Source organism: Halichoerus grypus, chromosome 8, assembly GCF_964656455.1.
Source record: "Halichoerus grypus chromosome 8, mHalGry1.hap1.1, whole genome shotgun sequence".
In the NCBI taxonomy this organism is placed as follows: Eukaryota; Metazoa; Chordata; class Mammalia; order Carnivora; family Phocidae; genus Halichoerus; species Halichoerus grypus.
Window position 1 is genome coordinate 126188251 of NC_135719.1, and position 19951 is coordinate 126208201.

At 42.8% G+C, this 19951-nt stretch overlaps 1 protein-coding gene across 21 annotated transcripts in view; it reads left to right on the forward strand.

The window, feature by feature from the left end:
• TTLL5 (tubulin tyrosine ligase like 5) overlaps positions 1-19951 on the forward strand; it is a 274823-nt gene that overhangs the window by 131218 nt on the left and 123654 nt on the right. For 18 of the 21 annotated variants that reach the window (XR_013440787.1, XR_013440786.1, XR_013440789.1 and 15 more), the window contains one exon: positions 9489-9643. The exons of the other annotated variants lie outside the window; for them this stretch is intronic. Coding sequence is in view for 14 of the 18 variants with exons in the window: in XM_078053980.1 (XP_077910106.1) it covers positions 9489-9643 (155 nt within the window). In the remaining 4 variants the exon portion in view is untranslated. The remainder of the gene's footprint in view (positions 1-9488; positions 9644-19951) is intronic. 21 annotated transcript variants of the gene reach the window in all.

Consider the following 19951-nt stretch of genomic DNA (forward strand, 5'->3'; position numbering starts at 1 on the left):
TGTGTGTGTGTGTGTGTGTGTGTGTGTGTGTGTGTGTGTTTGGGACTAGATGAGACCCACTTCATTTAGTATATAAATGCTTTTGTGCTTGCTGGGCTAAACTCTGAGGATACAACAATGAATGAGATACAGTAATTTGTGGGTCAAGATAGGCAAATAAACCTGCAATTATAATACAACACAAATCATGGCATGAAGCTCTTTCAGCTCTACCACTATGCTTTTTTTAAAGATTTTATTTATTTAGAGAGAAAGGGAAGGAGAAGGCCGGGGTGGGGTGGGTAGGGGGAGAGGCAGAGGCAGAGGGAGAAGTAGACTCACCGCTGAGTGGAGAGCTCAATCCCAGGACCCCGCGATCATGACCTGAGCCGAAGGCAGACACTTAACCGGCCGAGCCACCCAGGTGCCCCGCTACCGCTACACTCTTGAAGCAGTTTAATGACAAGGCTCTTTACAGCTAAGGGAGATTGTTTATAAAAAATAAATTTGACATTGGGAAGTAAAGTGCAAGGTGGTAGCAACAGGATTTCAGGATCCTGCTGTGCTGAAGTTGTTTGAAGGACCTTCTTAGAGCCAATGATAAAACACCAAATTAAGCTTCTGATCTTTCCGTTTCCATGTTGGGGGTAATCCCTGCCTCCTGGCATAGTTATTTGCTGGTTGTATTTTCCCAAGCAGCAATGATAAACCTTGGTACCATGTTAAGAAAAGTAAAGGTCGTGTGAAAACCCACAAGACCCAGTCCGCAGAGGGCTACATTTGTAGAAATGGAAAATTCGTGGTCTGCTGTATGTGGAGAGTGTCTTGTCCTTAAGGAACTGATAACACATGCATACACAGAGGCAGATGCCAGTTTATGATTGATCTGGTAGAGGACTTGAGGGCTCACACTGGATGCCGGCATCTTATTTTTTTCATTAACCTGTGTCGTCTTTTCAATATCTACTAAAACTTCACCATCCTTAACTATCAGTTTGTTTGATTTTGTGGTTCCGCGACGGAGGTGGCAATTACTGCCCACATGGTCATTACGTGCTGATTTAGGGAGAACAGTGTCACTACCTTGAGGGTCAGGAGAAGACGCCCCCAGAGAGGATCCTTCAGACTGAAGCCTCTTATTACTGTTTTTGATTCCAGACTCCTGAGTGGAATTCCTAGCTGTTGACTTGGGCTAGAGTGTACGATCCAATGTCATCTTTTGCCCACCAGGCCTTAGGCCTCAGGCCTAGACCAAAGCCATCTAGTCAGACCTCCCCCCCAGGCCCACCCCCTAATCTTGATCCTCAGACAGACCATTCTTTTTTTTTTTTTTTTTAAAGATTTTATTTATTTATTTGACAGAGAGAGACACAGCCAGAGAAGGAACACAAGCAGGGAGAGTGGGAGAGGGAGAAGCAGGCTTCCTGTGGAGCAGGGAGCCCGATGCGGGGCTCGATCCCAGGACCCTGGGATCATGACCTGAGCCGAAGGCAGACGCTTAACGACTGAGCCACCCAGGCGCCCCCAGACCATTCTTTTGAGGAGAGGCATGGAAAGATAAATCTAAGAAAAGGTTTATTTGCACTAAGGCCCACCATTCTCTGACCTTCCCTTCTTAAAATGCCAGGCAGCACCATCTTGCCTTACCAGTTGCATGGGAAGATATATCCAAAAGAGGGCTGATCCAAGAAAAGACCATGAACAATGAACACATAAACTGAAGAGCTTTTTTTTTTTTTTTTTTTTTTTTTTAAGGATTTTATTTATTTATTTGACAGAGAGAGACATAGCGAGAGAGGGAACACAAGCAGGGGGAGTGGGAGAGGGAGAAGCAGGTTCCCCGCAGAGCAGGGAGCCCGATGTGGGACTCGATCCCAGGACCCTGGGATCATGACCTGAGCCGAAGGCAGTCGCTTAACCAACTGAGCCACCCAGGCGCCCAAACTGAAGAGCTTTTATTGTCAGATTACAAAGCAGGTCTCCAGCTCCAAAGCCCAGCACTCTTCCTGTGCCTTAGGAGGGAAGTGAGAGGAGCCCAGCAATGGCGTATCCTGCATCCCAGACTTGGTACCTGTCGCCTGACTGCCGAGGCTCTCCACAAGTTTTAATTTTCCTTAATAGCCCCTTTCACCCCAGCCCACAAAAACAGCACTAGATTTCTCTACCTACACCACAATTGTGACATAGCACTACTCTTATCGGAACCCTTGAGCAAGCTTACTGTTATGTCTTAGGTCAAGAGCAGAATCTTTAGTCTGGCATTCAGGGATCTCCCCGAGCCATTTTTCTTTTTTTTCCTATCTTTTATTGTTTTGAGCTTTAGCCAAATTAGACTGCTTCCTGTTTTTCAGACATTCTTCCTGCTTATCTGTCTCTGCATTTTTACTTACGCTTTTTTGCTCTAGGAACCACCACCACCCCACCCCCCTCACAGCAATCCTCCTACCTGTCTTTTTAGGCCCAGCTCGGGGGTCTTCTTGGAATTGCCTTCGCTTTTTTTCTTAGGGCAGTTATCACTTTCTAGAGGCCTTAAATATTGCTATCTGTTAGGTGTCTTTTCTCACTTACTAGGATTACCAGTTCCTTCATGGCTTGAGGGCAGGGGCCACATTTTAATCTGTGTATCCCCTTAGGATTTTTAAATTTATTTTAATTCAGTTAATTAACATTATAGTGTATTATTAGTTTCAGAGGTAGAGTTCAGTGATTCATCAGTCTTAAACTAACCCTAACCCCCAGTGCTCATGACATCCCGTGCCCTCCTTAATGCCCATCACCCAGTTACCCCATTCCTCCCATCCCCCTCCCTGTACCCCTAGGATTTTACCCGAGGCCTTGCTTATGATGGGCAATGCAGTGGATATTTATTGGATTATCTCTGAGGTTCGGACTTCTTTTGAGCGTTCAGGCGTGCAGCATTTCTAGAGCATGCCAACTACAGCTACAGTGATCTAGTTAGGCCTGGCCTGGATCCTCTTTGGATACCAGAAGGTTATGTATCTGGGTGGGTGGTGGGTATATTCTGGGAAGCCATCAGGGCAATGCCATCATATTTTAATTATAGCCCTGGCAGCAGCACTCCTTTTAGCAAGCGGCAGTAACAAGCAGTAACACTTGGGCGGGCCAGCCGCCGGAAATTGGCCTCCCTCTCTGTGTTTCTCCTACCCCCTTTTCAATCCATCACCTGTATTTATTCCCGCTATAATTTAAACACCTGTCTAGATGGAATGTGTGCAATGTGTCCTTACCCCACACATTCAGATATTTGCTCACCTGCCTTGTTCGGAAGGCTGGCTCTAAAATAAACAGCGTTTTGGTATTAAAAGAAAAAGTGCACCGAGGTCACTGTGGCAATGGACATGAAGAAGGGAACGGGAGTGGAACCTCTTGATAAGCTGCTCCAGGAGAGTGGGAGCAGAGGAGGAGGAGGAGGACAGCAAGGGGTGAAGCATCTGCCTAAGGCTTAGGCAGCAGTGGGATCCTGTGACGAGGTTTTCCCACAGGCAATCATTCACTTAGCTGACCAGCTAGAGAAAGGTAGGGGTGGAAGAATATAAACAAGCTGATTGTTTTTAGGCTTAAATGCCTTGGTTATTTTTTAACGACCACTGTTTCTCAAGGCAGCATCACAAGTAGACTCGGAATTTTCTGAACCTTGATCTAAACCATTTTATCCATGTTTACATCCTTGGCAAATTGAATGATTACCCATGTCAACATTTGAACATCCGGACAACATTGAGAAGTAGTAAAATCTAATTAATATTTTTCAAAATCTCTAATAATTAAGGATAACTGGGACTGTTTCCTACTAGTTTTAAAACTAGAAAATGGATTTTCTTTCTTTTTTTTTTAAAGATTTTATTTATTTATTTGACAGAGAGAGACATAGCGAGAGAGAGGGAACACAAGCAGGGGGAGTAGGAGAGGGAGAAGCAGGCTTCCCCGCGGTGCAGGGGGCCCGATGTGGGGCTCGATCCCAGGACCCTGGGATCACGACCTGAGCCGAAGGCAGACGCTTAACGACTGAGCCACCCAGGCGCCCCTGGATTTTCTTTCTTTTTAAAGATTTTATATTTGTCAGGGAGAGAGAGAGAGAGAGAAAGCACAAGCAGAGGGAGCAGCCTAGATTTAGTAGCATAGACTGGTTATTGACCCAGAGAAGCCACCTGGCCCATTTTTCCCAACAAAAAATGATGAGCTATCTCTTCTGTTACTGGTGCTATGTCTTTATGTGCTGTAATTCTATCCTTCTTTAAAATTCCTTAGCATGAAATGTTCATCATAATGAAAATCATATATATATATGCCATTTTCTACTTTCTCTTCATCTAATGAAACTTTGTTTACCTGGAGAAATATAGATGGACAGAGAAGCAGATGCAACCTGGTGACAGCCGTATTCATCATCCTTCTGTCCTGTTCAGGAGGAACCTCCAGATGTGAAGCCTAACTGGCTTGTGTAGTTTAAGGCCTGGCCCAATGCTGGGAGATTTACTCTGCCCTTAGATCTTTCCTAGTCAACGCAAGGTGCTTCTAGGGCCACAGTTGATGCTTGGGTCCATTTGCGTTCAGTGACGACTCCTGCCCATCCTGGGAAAAACTGGGAAACTGAAAGGAAGAACCAGAGGCTTTCTTAAGTCATTTAATCTAGAAATGATTTGCTTGGGCCAAACTCTAGCAAGGCATAAGTCTGTACACATAAGATTCAGCCAGATCTGGTGGAGGCTTCAGAGCCTTCCTAGTCATGTGGCTATCGCTGCTGTATTAGGTGATACACACTATAGAACATTTTCATCATCACAATACATTCTATTGGATTGTCCTGTTTTAGAACAGGGGTTGAAAATAGGTTCATCTCCTTTGTCACTTCTGATTGATTGGCATTGGCTGTCTGGAGGACTGTGTAAAGAAGATTCTGAGGCCATATGTAAGTGAGCCCCAAATTATTTGATTATTTACTAGCAATGTATGTCCTAGGAAGGCTGAGCTGGGTGGGTGGGGGTAGTTGTGGCATAGGTCCTGAGTGTCTTCTAGATAAAACCACAGAAGTAAGTATAGAATATTTAAAAAAGAGAGTCAGTTGTTATTTTTTTTTTTTTTTTTTAAAGATTTTATTTATTTATTTGAGAGAGAATGAGATAGAGAGCATGAGAAGGGGGAGGGTCAGAGGGAGAAGCAGACTCCCCGCCGAGCAGGGAGCCCGATGCGGGACTCGATCCCGGGACTCCAGGATCATGACCTGAGCCGAAGGCAGTGGCTTAACCAACTGAGCCACCCAGGCGCCCCAAGAGGGTCAGTTGTTATTATTTAAAGAGACAGGTTATATTTTTAGCAGGAATCCTTTGGAAAGAAAGATGAGAAGCTTTAAAAGTTTTGTTATTCTTTATATAATCTCTCATTTAAGTAGTGGTCCCTTTTGCTATTTTCAAAATAAATTAACAATGATGCTTTGCTTTTGTGTAGAAGGAAATCACAATAGCCACCATTTTTTGGTTTATCCATGAAATAAGGAATTGATGTTACATGTAAAAACAAAACCCACCAGGGCGCCTGGGTGGCTCAGTCGGTTAAGCGTCTGCCTTCGGCTCAGGTCATGATCCCAGGGTCCTGGGATTGAGCCCCGCGTCAGGCTCCCTGCTCAGCAGGGAGTCTGCTTCTCCCTTTCCCTCTGCCTGCCACTCCCCCTGCTTGTGCTCTCTCTGTTTCTCTGTCAAATAAATAAATAAAATCTTAAAAAAAAAAGAAACCCACCAGGAATCTAAAATTAGTTTCATGTTCATGCTAAGAAACAGAACTGATTGAGGATGGGTTTTGGTTTTTTTTTCCACTTCTTTAATATGCTCTGGTGAAGGATATTAACAACACGCATATTGTTAACAAATGGGGAATAAAATTTAAGGCAAAAAAGGAAAAGCTGGTGTAGTTTGGTATAATCAATTCCTATATAATCACTATTGTCAGAATTTGAGTATCTAATTATATTTTCAAAAATCTCTAATAATTAAGGATAATTAAGGATAACTGGGACTGTTTCCTACTAGTTTTAAAACTAGAAAATAGATTTTCTTTCTTTTTAAAGATTTTATATATTTGTCAGGGAAAGAGAGAGACAGAGAAAGCACAAGCAGGGGGAGAAGCAGGTAGAGGGAGAAGCAGGCTTCCCGCTGAGCAGGGAGCCCGATGCGGGGCTCAATCCCAGGACCCTGGGATCATGACCTGAGCAGAAGGCAGACACTTAACCAACTGAGCCACCCAGGCGTCCCTAGAAAATGGATTTTAAAACAAGAGTACCAGTTCTGCAACTGTTATGTAACCTTGAGCAAATTAATTACTATAAACTCTCTGAGCCTTAGTTTCTCCATCTCTGAAAGGGAGTATTAACAGTATCTGCTTCCATGTATAACAGTATCTGCTTCCATGAGTAATGGGTAAGGAGTGAGATATAAAACCTCACTTATAAGTGCTTGACATTAGTACTGCAAGACCTCAAATATTAAACCATGTTATTTGGGAAAAGTACACCACATGCACTTGGAGGAGAACAGTCCCTGTTCTCATCTTGGCCCTGCACTTAGTGGGTATTTTTAGTGCAATTGTGATTTTTGTGCAATTGCTTACCCTTAGAGTTATCTAATTTTAGTTTCATCTTTTGTAAAATGGGGGTAACAGTAGAACCTGCTTCAGAGGGCTTTCTCAGGATTACACGAGATAATACACATCAAGACAATGCAAGGACATCTGATACATGGCACACGGTGAACATTCAGTAACTTAGCTATTATGATGAAAATGATGATGTTTAAATTAGGGGTGGCCTTGCCAAAAGAGAGAAGATTCAACAAATCTGATATTTCTTCTCCTTCCCATTCACTAATCTCTAAACCATACAGTTTATACTAAACATGGTAAAGTGTGTACATTTTGTTTATTTTATTGCTGTTCCACTATAAATTATTAATAAGCCTCTTTTATTAGGGCTTTGGCACACTGACGGAGGCAGTAATTGGAGAAGCTGTTAGTTATCATAAAGACCTTTCTTACTCTGTAGTGTTTTTATAAGCTGCAAGCTCATGTCTAATTTGAAAGGCCTGATGTTTACGGCCAGGGAGCAGGGCAAGAAGGAAGAAGTCTCAGTGTGGGGCAGGAGTGCATTCAGTCCTACAGGGAGCAGTTTGACTGTGTGACAACCTGACCTCTGTTGCCCCCGAGGTGCAGGAAGAAGGCAAGGCTCTTCAAAGACTCCAGGGACCAGAGAATACTACCATAACCTGCTCTGGTATCTTCCCTCCCCACCCTTTCTCTAGTCCCTATGTGTCTTCTTCCCCTGATAGCAGCAGAAGGGGGTCAGAAATGGTACGCCAAGGTTAGCTTCTGAGGCTTCTTCTAAAGACAGGCCCACACTGGAGGGCACAGCCCGAGTGTCCTGGACCCCAGCCTCCACAAGCACCAGGAATCATTCCTGACCTATGGAAAACGCTTTCTTCCCCAGAAATATATTTGAGTCCTTTGGTGTGAAGACCTAGACCTGGGTTGTTTTCACGTACTGAGTTCTCTAATTAGGGATGAGGCGCTCTACAGTTGCCAAAAATGATTTATGTTTCTTTCAGAATGTTCAGATGAGGGGCACCTGGGTGGCTTAGTCAGTTAAGCATCTGCCTTCAGCTCAGGTCATGATCCTGCGGTCCTGGGATCGAGCCCTGCCTCAGGCTCCCTGCTCAGCGGGGGGCCTGCGTCTCCCTCTGCCCCTCCCCCCATCTCGCCCCACCTCACTCATGCTTGCTCTGTCAATCTCGCAAATAAATAAATAAATAAATAAATAAATAAATAAAATAAACTTTAAAAAAAAAAAGAATTTTCGGATGAAGAAAACACGACAACGCTCCAGAATTCTTCTATTTATAAATGTCAAAATTATTAGGTTCTTAGGACATTTTTCTAGGAGAATACTTTTCCTGGAATGTCCATCTCCTATGCCACTTGGCTCTGGCGTCTCACACCCAACACCCTCCATTCGGCCCTGTGCCCTCCCTCTTTTCAGCATCCTCTCCCTGTGCAACTGATTTTGAAATGTTTTTCCAAACGTCCTTTCTTTTCTGACTTCATTCTCATCTCACAGGTTTTAACTCACCTCACATCTGTATTTCTCATGATAACTTACATTTTCTCTTTTGGATTATAAAAGTAATCCATGCCCTTCACAACTATATATCTGTGTGTACGTGTGTTGAAGGAAACTTGGATCTGCTTTCTGTAGTTTCAGAGTGTGATTTTTTTTTTCTTTAACTTGAGATATCAGCATGGCTCTATATCATTAAGAATTCTTCGAAAAATTGTAATGGACACATAATACTCCCTCATATGGACAGAGCAAAGTTTACTTAACAACACTGCTAGCCATTTTGATCTTCCCATTTTCCAATATTAAAATCAATGCTTGTTTTCAAAATCTGTTCACAGTATAGTGTTATGAGTAAGAAGATGGGCTTTGGAGTTCCAAAGACCATGGTCCAGATTCTAGTTTGGCCATTTGTTCCTAGGCCTCAGTTTCCTTCTTTTAAATGGGGATTATAATGGTACCTACCAACAGAATTATGACAGTTTAAAATAGGATGTATATAATGTACTCATTTACACAGAGCTTCAGACATTGTAAGTTCTGCTAAATAGTAACTGCAGTTGTAATAGTCACCATCGTTAATCATGGGCAATTAGTTTTTAGCACAGTTGCTAGAAGTTAGATGGTAGTACAAATACTTTGATACCTTTAATAATATATTGCCAAATTCTGGAAAGATTCTACCAATTTATAGTCACATAAATAGTATAAGTACATATCTAATATCACCCCTTGCCATTATTAGGTAGTATATTTTTTATTATTGTATATCCATGTATACACAAAAATGTTACCTTGTAATTTACATTTCTTTGATTGCCAGTGGAAATGACTAGTTTTAAATATTTAGTTGACTAATTATATTCCTTTTTTGTAAATTGTTTATTAGGGTCAGTGCCCATTTTTCTTTTGCCTGTGCATCTTTTTTCTAAATCAATGAGTTCTTTATATGTCATAAGAATCATTCTTCTTATGTATAACTAAAATGTATTGCGCATTTAGAAGTTGCAGATGAGGAAACAGGGCCAGAGAGGCTAAGTAGTTTGCCTAGTGTTTCAGACCCTTGCCTGGCACAGAGTAAATACGCAGTAAACCCTTGCTGTCTTTGTTACTAATCTTTGTATTTCATGGCACCTGGCACAGTCCAGCACTTTGCACACAGTAGGGGCAGAATACATACGTGGTAACTTCTGTTGACACCAGCCACCCTCACTTCTCCTCTTTGGTGTGCACAGAAGCCAGCCTTTAATAGGTGCCTTGGTCACAGCCACTGTTTTAGCTCAGATGAATTGGCATCTCCTGAACTTGACTTGATTTTCTCCATCTGTTTTTAATGATACTTTCCGAAAACGCTGTAAAATCAGGTTATTTCCCCTCACTTCATTTCTAGGTAACAAACCTGAATTTGGCAAGTGGCGTCATAAACAGAAGCAGTGCTTCAACCCCCCCCACCCTTCGGCCTGTCATCAGTCCTAGTGGCCCGACATGGTCAATACAGTCAGACCCCCAAGCTCCTGAGAGCCACTCCACCCCTCCTGGAAGCAGGTATGTGAAGGGTTGTGGAGTCATCGTTTTGGGTCACAAAGACAGCCTGGGTCTGAAGAGAGTCTTTCCCACCTTGAACTCCCTGCACTGATGCCTGGGAGACAGGTACCTTTCCGTCTGTCCTAGTATTCTGGCACTTGAATAGAGGGCCTCGTTTTACTCATGAGACAGTTTGCGGGCAAATCAAAGGCAAAGGAAATTTCTGATACAGTTCAGTAAGCTCACTTTGGGGTGAAAGAGGAAGAATTTGTCCTGTGTTCAATTCTTGCCTGTAGTCTACATTTTCTTGTTTTGACTTTTGACATTTTCTCCTTGTCTCCTCATTCTTGTTTATACCTTGTACTACATTTGCATTTCAGTAATTTTGGACTCTTTTTTTTTTTGAAGGACATATTTGTTTTTTATATTTTCATCTAGGTTATGTAATTAAACTCAAAACAGTCTCCCTAGACAATGCTCATTTGGGAAGTGGGAAGGAAATGGCCTTTATGTAGTTGAGCAAAGTGGCAGAGGATAAAATCCAAATAGATTCTGGCCACAAAGTAAGCAACTTCTGAATTAGAAAAGAAGCCACTGTATTGAATTCTAGTCTTGATCCATATTTTAAGTCCCCTATTTAAAAAAAAACGTAAGAAATGGATTCCCAGTACATCTTGCATTAGTGGCTATTCAAAATGGGTTTAATTGCATCTGTCCCTGAGTGAAGTGAGCTAGAGAGGACTGTGACTGTTACGATGAGGTATTCTGTTCCCTCCGAATAAAGAAGCTCTTCCACAGATGTCCTTCCAAGTCCCCACCCCCGCGCCAGCTCTGTCAGCCTCTGCCAGCAGGCCACCTCTTAGCGTGCTGCCTTGCCTCGTGGTTGCAAGGGGCGGCCAAAGACCTGGGCATGAAGGAAATACCTGTTTGCTGTTGAAGTATCTGTTGGTGTTAGAATTATTACTGAAGGAACTAATTTGGGAAGCAGAGACTCTGCCCAGGAAGCAACATAAACATAAGCACATTACATCATGCTTGAGTACAGTGTCTTTCATACCAGTAATCGTTGTGGTCAAGGGTGAAAAGAATCATCTTAACTGAAAGTTACAAAGAGTTGAAGACCGAGAGGCAGGACTGTTTCAGACGGGACATCCTCCCACGAAGTTCTCTTCGCAGAAGGCTGTCGTTTGGTGATTTACAGTCTACAGAATAACCACATTCCTAAAACATAAGTCGTAAAAAAGAATTCTGTTTATACCATAGAGCTTTATTTTCCATATAAAATATTTCCAAATATTCCATTTTCATTTTACAATCAGAGCCTTGTTTCTATGGAAAACATGTTCCCTGCAATCTTGGGGATATTATCTGCCTATATGACAAGGCTGTAGCCATTTTCCATACTATAAACAAAATGTCAAAACTCCACATCATGACTGGGTTTAGAGACTTCTTTTGGTAGCACCTGTTTGGCAGTGCTGAAACCCAGAAAGGTGTGGGGATCCATCCAGGGCAGAGCCCAGACCTAGAGTCCAGCACTATGAATGGCCTTCTCCTAGCCAGACTGTGCTTATGAGCAGCAGGAAAATAGCACATTACACCACTGACTTCAGAGCCCTTAGCACCAGAAAGTGGCCCCTGCAGTCCCTGGGCCTTTCCCCTTTTGGGTTAGTTGTACCCAAAGCAGCCCTCTTGTCACCTGCTCTTCAAGCCGAAGGGCCAGTTGTAAGGTTCCATTTCAGTCTAGAGTAGCCCCGAAAACCTTCCTCTGAGCCCGGGTAACCTCTGGTTGCCAGAACAGCCTGGAGGCTCAGCTTGTGGAATTCCCAGAGGTGTCCACCCCAAAGCAGTGCTAAGTGAATTCTCCAGGGTCCTTCCAGAGCTGGCTGTGACCTGGGCCACAGCCAGACCTCCAGCAGGCATTCTACCCAGTACCATACCCCAATTTCCATTTTTACCTGGTAAGTCACTGTTTTGTGGATAGTCTCTTGTTGCCCCTCTCTTAGTAGTAAGGGTGACTAAGTTCAATGAATATGGGATTAATAGCTTAGGGATCTGAGTTTTATGACTGGTTTTGACACTAAGTGACCCTAAACCATTCATTTAATCTTTTTATTGGATAAGCATACTTACGGATAAACCAGCCTGTTTTGAGAGCTTTTAGATTGCCCTTAAGGCACTTTGATCTCCCTGGAAGTGGGTGCTAAGTAAATAAGAGGTACTCTTACTAGTTCATCTACAATAGCAACAGTGGATTCCAGTGCTGATAAGCTCTGATAATTCCCTAAACCAGGGGCTGTCCTGTAAACAGTAACAAGACATAAAGAGAATCCTTCGCTGGCTGTGCTTTTCATCTGCATATTGGAGGATTCAGTGACTTGGTAGCCACAGGAATGAAAACTGGTGACTCACGAGAACTCTGCAAATAGTGTTATTTTTCATTTCCCTGTGGTGTTGCTATTGTTCTCAATTTTATGGATCACACAAGTTTTCACCAGACAACCTTGTTCTTCCCCAGCTGTTTTGAACCCCCCCCACCCCCAAATGCAGCCTCAGGGCTGTTGTCTCCCATTGGGTCAGTGTGAGCTCAGCCCAGCTCCTCAAATCCCTTGGTTCCTCTGGTCTGTCTGGAGTCCCTGTTCAAGCTTTGTTGTGGGAGAGGAAGGCAGAGAGCCCACGACTTGCCCAGACAGTCTGAGGCCTGGCCCTGTAGCTTGCCGTTCCCTAGACGCTCTGGAGCTGGACTTGGCCAGCCATTCCTCTGTTGTTACTTTTCAGAGGTAATAAGTGAGATTAATTGCAGGCCATTCTCCAGAAGAGAAAGTAGTCAGGGCCAAAATCAGTCACATGTTGAGAAGCCTGAGGTGTACCTCTAAGTGAGGCCGATTTAGAATTAGACAATAGGGCCTCCAGGATGCAGGTACCAAGGGTTCGTGACCTCTTTTTTCTTAAAGGGATCAATTTTGCTTTCTAGATGCAGATACCTGGGTATCTAAGCTTTTCTTCAGCCAATGAGATGGGTAGGATTTTTCAGGCTGCCTTTTAACTATACATTTTCTGGGCCCATGGGGTGTTGTTAGGGGCTGGAAGCCATAAGCAGAGGTATCTCCCCAGTACGGCCAGCCTTGCATGGAGTTGGACCACGTCAGGGAGGGGTATTTTCTAGGTGAGGAGCGCTCAGCGGGCTCACAGTGCATCTTTCTTTGTGAGACCTGGAAGGGTTACTGTAAAGTCTTGGCTGCTGCTTGGAAGGATTTGGGAAGGACAGGGCCTCAGACGGCTTGGCAGGAACCTGAGGCCCTGTTTTTTTCCAGTCCAACCCTTCCTTGTGGATCGAGCTGTCAGGGAATCCCACGAATGTCTGGCTTCTGCCCCTTTGTATGTTTTTCCAGCATTTGTCATTGAATTATTTTTATCCATCTCTGGCTTTTTCACACATGCAACCTGGGGATTTGTCTGTTCCTCGATATTAAAGGTGGGGGAGCTTGAAAGCAAAGCCATGAGTTTGTTACTCCTTTTTGCGACAGGGCAAGACGTCATGGGCTTGGGGTGCTCGGCCTGGCTGGCCCCCACTCTAGAGAACAGCAGGGGGGAATGGGGTACAGTGAAGCACCAAATCTTAGAAGTTGGGGTATATTTCATGTCACTCTCTCTCTCTGCTCTCTCACTCTCCAGAACTAAATTATAATGAGTTTGATACCCTACTTTACATAATTTATAGGAACAAGTTTTTCAGAGATTTTGATTCTAGTTTAGCTAATACTTTTCTCCCTTCCTTTAGATTATTTCTTACAAATGTTGCTGGACAGTCAGGTCTCTGACTTCCCATCTTTTCATTTTTAATCCTCAGAAAATACTGAATTTGTTGTTTTAGAAAAACAAAAATGCATCCTATTCATTTTCCATGTGTCAGGCGTTTGGTTAGGCACTGGGGAGTCATGATAAATAAAACAGGACTGTGCCTGATCTCACAGAGCTTACGGTCCGTGGTCTATCTGTCATGTTCTCAGCGTAGTCCTGGGTGCTGGGTATGGTCTAAAAGATTTGGAAGACCTAGTTTTTGATCACTCAGAGGTGACGATCTAGCAGAGAAAAGGAGGTATATACACATGAAACAGTTACAGAGTAGTGTCTAGGGGCATATAGCAAAGATTTCAATTTGACGGCACAGGCAATTAAAAGAAAAGATATCAAGAAGAGTGTGTAAGGATTTAATCCTGTCACCTGCTACAACATAGGTGAACCTCGAGGACATTATGATAAGTGAAATAAGCTGGTCACAAAAGGACAAATACTGTATCATTCCATTCATACAAAGTGTCTAATGTCGTCCAGATCATAGAAACAGAAAGTAGAAAGGTGGTTGCCAGGGGCTGCAGGGAGAGGGAAGAGGGAATTAACATTTAATAGTGCAGAGTTTCAGTTTTGCAAGATGAAAAAGTTCTAGAGCTCTGTTGCACAACAGTGTGAATGTACTGAACTGTACACACAGAAATGGTTAGATGGTACATTTAAACTTAGGTGTTTTTTACTGCATTAAAAAGGAGTATTGTAAGGGCTTAAAAGAGAGCCCCTTAGTTCCACAAAAATTATATTTAGTGACTAAAATGGCAAAGTTTTGCTCCTATCCTCTGCCCCTCTCTAGGGGGATTATCCTCAACCTAGTCCTTGAAATGCTTCTGTTTCTTTAAGAGTGTGTTAACTTTGTAGGAAAGGGGGCCGTCGACCCCTATGAGGAAGATGGCACGATGTAATAGTGAACTGTTGAGTTGGACGGACCTGGATGTGCCTTACTTAAGTATGTGACCTTGGGCAGGTTATATTGCTTCTCTGGGCCACAATTTTCCCATCTGCTTAGATATGCAAATAATACCTACCTCATTACGTTGTTATAAGATTTAATTGAGTAGTGTATGTGAAAGGAGCCAGTTTAGGGCCTGGTTTTGGTGTAGGTTGTCGATAACATTTCATTTTCTTCCCCGGAAGAAAAAAAGTTGAAATTGGACTTGCTTGGGATATGGTGTTGCTACCCACTTGGGTTAGTATCTAGTACAGAGGGAACTAGCCATTACCTGTGGGTGGTGTGCTCCTTGGGCTGGATCACAGAGCTGTGGCCTTTCCAGCTGAGGAAGGGAAAGCATCAGAGTGAAGCCAACAGGAGACTCTTCCTTTTTCTCTGACCCCTTTGTTGAAGGGTGACTTCTTTCTACTCACCAGGCCCTTCCTCTCTGCTATCTTCTTTTGAATGTTGAAATTTCCACTGCAGCTCGATGTTCTAGCCAGTAAACACTCATATTTTCCATCTATCCTGGGGGTCGAGCTTTGGGAGAGCTTTTCTCTGGAGGAGTTTGGAGCTTATAATTTTGTACTTTATACTGTTATATAAACAACACTCTCTAGCCAAAGAGCACAATCACAAAAAGAAACCACTTTTGGGGGGGCCTAAAAAAAAAAGGAAATTCTTTCATGTTCAGAGTTCTGTAGAACTTCTTATTTCACTTCTTATTCTCCTTCCTTCTTTCCCATAAAATCAAGTTAACTTGACCTTCCTCCTCCTGAGTCTTAGCTCTCACCATTCCTTCCCCTTGAGTAAAATGTTTCTTCAGCACATGAGTGATAAAGGCCTGTACTTCTATCTAAAGTTCCTCTGCTTCTTTTCTCACTCCACCAGACGCATAACCTCTCAAAGGTTATGCTCTGTGTCAGTTCAAGCTCTGTGACAGATTCTACAATTCCTCCTTCCCCGAGAGAGCTGAGGGCCATAGGTGTTTGTGCCAAGGCCAGAATGATTGGGCTTCTGCCTATTGAAGGAATGTGGGTAAACCTAGGAAATGTGTCAAAGATAGCTGGCTGGACATCATAGCAGAGCCTGGGCAAAATATGTGTGGGAATGTTTGGGCCTAGTATCAGGAGTGAAAGAAGCAGATCTTTTCTTATCTGCAAGCCAAAATGCAGGTTGCTTTGCGGTGTGCCAGTGTAGTGTTTTTTCAGTTCAGTATGCCTCCTCCCTACCCCCCAAAGTACCAAAGAGAAACCAGCTTACCTTTCCTTAGGATTAAAACAGGCACATGTGTACACTTGTGCACACCCACGTGCAAGCACACAGTCATTGTTGGAGGCAAGACCCTATCTTATTTTTTAAATCTTTTTTTTTTTTTTTAATTTTATTTACTTATTTGACAGAGAGCACAAGCAGGGGGAGCAGCAGGCTGAGGGAGAGGCATAAGCAGGCTCCCTGGGAGTCTGATGTGGGACTCGATCCCAGGACCCCAGGATCATGACCTGAGCTGAAGGCAGTCACTTAACCAACTGAGCCACCCAGGCGCCCAAGACCCTATCTTATTTCACTGTTGACTTTATAATTTTATATCTATCCACAGTTGGTGATTATTTTGGCTCTAAGAGGCCTGAATGACAAAAGTCTACATATTAAGCTGAATGAGACTCCTTTTCTAGAATTAAGAAATTATATCAGAGTTACTTAATTCATAATTCAGTTTAATTCTCACATGGTTTTTCCTCTCTTCTTCTTTGCAAGTTAACTCCGTTCACCAGTTTTGAAAGAGCTTGGAAAGAATCAGAGTGGTGAAGAAACACTCTATCTTTCTTTCTGACTCCTGTAGAGAGACATTGATGATCCAGTTTTAAAGCTTACTGTTGACTCCATGAATTTCTAGAAGGAAGACCAGTCAGCTTTCCTGAACCTGTAGCTGAAGACCCTGTCCTCCCTCCATCCTCCCTCCCACTCTTCTTTCTTTTTATTTTATTTTATTTGGCAGAGGGAGAGGGAGAGAGAGAATCCCAAGCAGGCCCCATGCCCAACTTGGGGCTCAGTCTCACAACCCCGAGACCATGACCTGAGTCGAAATCATGAGTCAGATGCTTAACCGACTGAGCCACCCAAGTGCCCCTCCTACTCTTATTTTTGTTAAGACTTTCAGCATGTTACCAATTAAGTACAACTAAGAAATCATTGCTTTTTTTTTTTTTTTAAGATTTATTTATTTGAGAGAGAGAGAGACAGCACAGGGGAGCCCAACACGGGGCTTCATCCCAGGATCCCGGGATCATGACCTGAGCTGAGGGCAGATGCTTAACTGACTGAGCCACCCAGGCGCCCTGCTTTTTTTTTCTTTTTTTAAGTCCTAGGATTTAAGAGGCTAAAAGGAAAAAACTCCCTGTACCTATGTTTTAATAAAAGAAAACAATAGACTGATAGTATCTCAAAAGGAGTAAAGATCCTCTCTTCCCTTGCAGCCACTTTGAGAAGCAGTTTTGGCATAGGTTCTGGCTTGGGTATAGGTTCTTGATAATTCTTAGTTCCCTTTCCAGAAAAGAAAGAAATGTAAAATTAGACTGGCTGAGGACATGATATTCCTATACCACTTCATGTAATGCTTAGACTCGATACATAGTAGGGAAAACAGGTATACCTAATCATAACACAACACTGAGGTTTACACGATCTATTTTTATTGTGAAGTTAGTATCCATAAATTAAAATTTTGATTACAAACCATGAAAATGCTCCTGAAGAAAGATAACCGAAGAGAAGCTAAACTTAAAAGGACATTTAAATATGGAGCCAAGTGTTCTTTGGGAGATGCAAGGAAAGCTGGAGGTGGGAGAGAAGCAGTGTATGAGAGCCTAGGAATTCAAAATGTCACATCATATGGCAGGCCCCTGGGGTTCGTAATAAGTAACAGTAGAACTCTTGTCTTAATTGGACCATTCTTCTGCTTCAGACACAGTAAGGGGATATTTTTGGCTTTCATGAATTATCAGGCTAAGACTTGTATTAATTTGGCTTCAAAGCCAATAATCAATACCATGTTTGGCCTGGTTCTTAAAAATAAGTTTTACTATCTTTCCGTGATGAAAATGAAATATGGGTGAATCTCAGTAATGTGACTATAATCTAGAAGGATTTAGATGAGAAAAGCAGCCTTTCTGGCATAGCAGGTAAGGAAACCATAAAGGGGGTTAATAAGTGGGATGTACTTAAAGGCTAGAGGAAATCAAATTATGTTCTTCTGGAACTTTGCACCAAGGAAAATTGAGTAGATGAAAGACTGTCTATATTATTAGTGTTCTCAAATATCTTGCTTAGCTACATGAACCCAATGCATTTGGAATACTAGCCCCCAAAAGAAGAGTTCTGTTACCTTCTTCACCAAATAATTAGTATATTGAAATATTTGAAAAAAAGGAAAGGTAAAACTGGCATTAAGTAACATCCCAGCTGGGAAATGGCATCAACTGGTAGTTGTTAAAACACTGTTATATCTTCTAAACACAAGACACTGGGCTGAGCTGTGAAGGAGGTGTTAGGGTCTCTGTTCTCAAGGAGGAAAATTAATAGTCCCTATCAATGCAAGTACTGTGAAACGGTATGTGCTTAATTGTTGAAGAAGAGGGTTATCCTGTAGTAACGAGTTCAGAGGGGAAATTGACCACTAACTGGAGAAGCTGACAAAAGGTCCATGGAGAGGAAAGGGGCATGAGCGGAATCTGGAAGGGCAGATGGGGCGTGGGTGGGCGAAGAGGCTAATAGTAACAAATTAAGAGGTAATTGCACATTTACTTTGTGCTCAACACTATTCAAGGATCAAAGTAATGTGATTCACACTCCTAAGTTAGAGGTGACAGTTCAGCAGGGTGGTATAAAAAATACTGCCCTAAATGTGTGTTTACTTTTTGCGCGTAAAATGCAAAGTGAGTGATTAAAAGAGGGCACATAGGTTCAGATGAGTCACAGTTCAGAAAAGGTACTGAAGACAGGTAGAAAGAGAAGACTCTGCAGAGGAAGGGTTTAAGGTAGAGTATAAATTCAGTCCTTGACTGTGTGTAGGCTACGGACAGGTGAAGGACAGGAGAGGAGGGAGAAGACCCGTAATGTGCAAGGTGTTGTAAACATTTGCAAGCGACAGGGAATGGGGACCAGTCTGGCTGAAGCAGAGTGTTTCTGTTTGAAATACCGTGCATTGGTCAAAACAGTGAGTTTTGAGTGATAGAAACTGAAATTCACAAGCTGGCTCTGTTGTACAGGAGATTTTTCAGTTTGTATAACTAGAAAGTCCTGAAGTTGGTGTTGGGAGCTTAGGAAGTATCATTAATCATACTTCCTGCTGTCTTCCAGTTCACAGCTAAATGAGAAATTAGGGGGAAAAATCAGCAAAATACTGGCTTTATTATTGAGAAAGATAAATTGGAGGAGATGGCCTATGAATGTGGCACAGTTGGGCTTCAACCTCTCAAGTCTACAGCTTTCTAACTTGTTTTATTTAAAATCTAAAGATTTTCTTTGTTGGTAATTTCTCTGATAATTAAAATTTTTAAGGAAGAAATAAAAAGACCTAATGCAACATAGTCTTAAAAATGAAAAAAAAAAGAAAGAAAAACTTGGCCTGATTTCCAAAACGCACACCTGCATCTGGTCCCAAACTTCCCAGTATTATTCCAGTATTATTTCTCTCTACACGTTCAGTTTCAGCAGTGATCAGAAATAAGCCTCGTCGTGTATTTGCCCTCAGCACTTCTGTGCATATGCCACTCCATAGCCCTCCCCCTATTAGTTTACTCTGTACTTAACTGTCACTCCTTCAACAGAAGTGTAAGTTTCTTATTACTATCGGATCCCAGCGCCTTGGTTAGCAGGAGGGACTTAAAAATAAGAACAAATATTAAATGAATATTTATTAAGGAATTTAGACGTGAAGGAATGAGTGGATGGACACCCTGCCCCTCGCCTGCATCTGCACGTGTTCACACCCTGTTCTGTGTAGGGTTTGGCTCAGTAGGGCATTTCTGCAGTCTTCCCTGTTCCTTGAGCAATGCCATTAGGGTTCCTCTTCCCTCCTCACCCACTGGACTCCTGTTCCTAAAAACTGTAATTCAGAGGATGCTCGGGCTAAGTGCTTGATTTTAATTCCTAGAGAATGGAAATTTGGGGCCCTTCCTATCCTAGTGAACTGAACAGTGGGAAAAAAAAAGCCCTACCTAGTTCCTCCATTGAACTTAAAGCTCACAACACGCCCTCCCGCCCCGCCCTTCCCATGTCATCAGGTCTTTATTGCTTCTCCTTTGGATCCTATTCAGTTCTTTCATGTTATACAAAAATCAAAAGTGCCCTACAAGCAAGAGGTCCTCTTTCATCTGAGGGGTAGAGGCAGATATGGAAAAGGAAAAGACAGAGAACTTTTTAACCCCCAAACTTCTCCCCCCCCCCCCCCACCTAACCCACAGGAGTCTTTTAAGAGCCATTCCTAGAAGATTGTGCAAGTGGAAGGGTATCCACCATCTTGGACAGCCCAGAATGGGATAGTTATC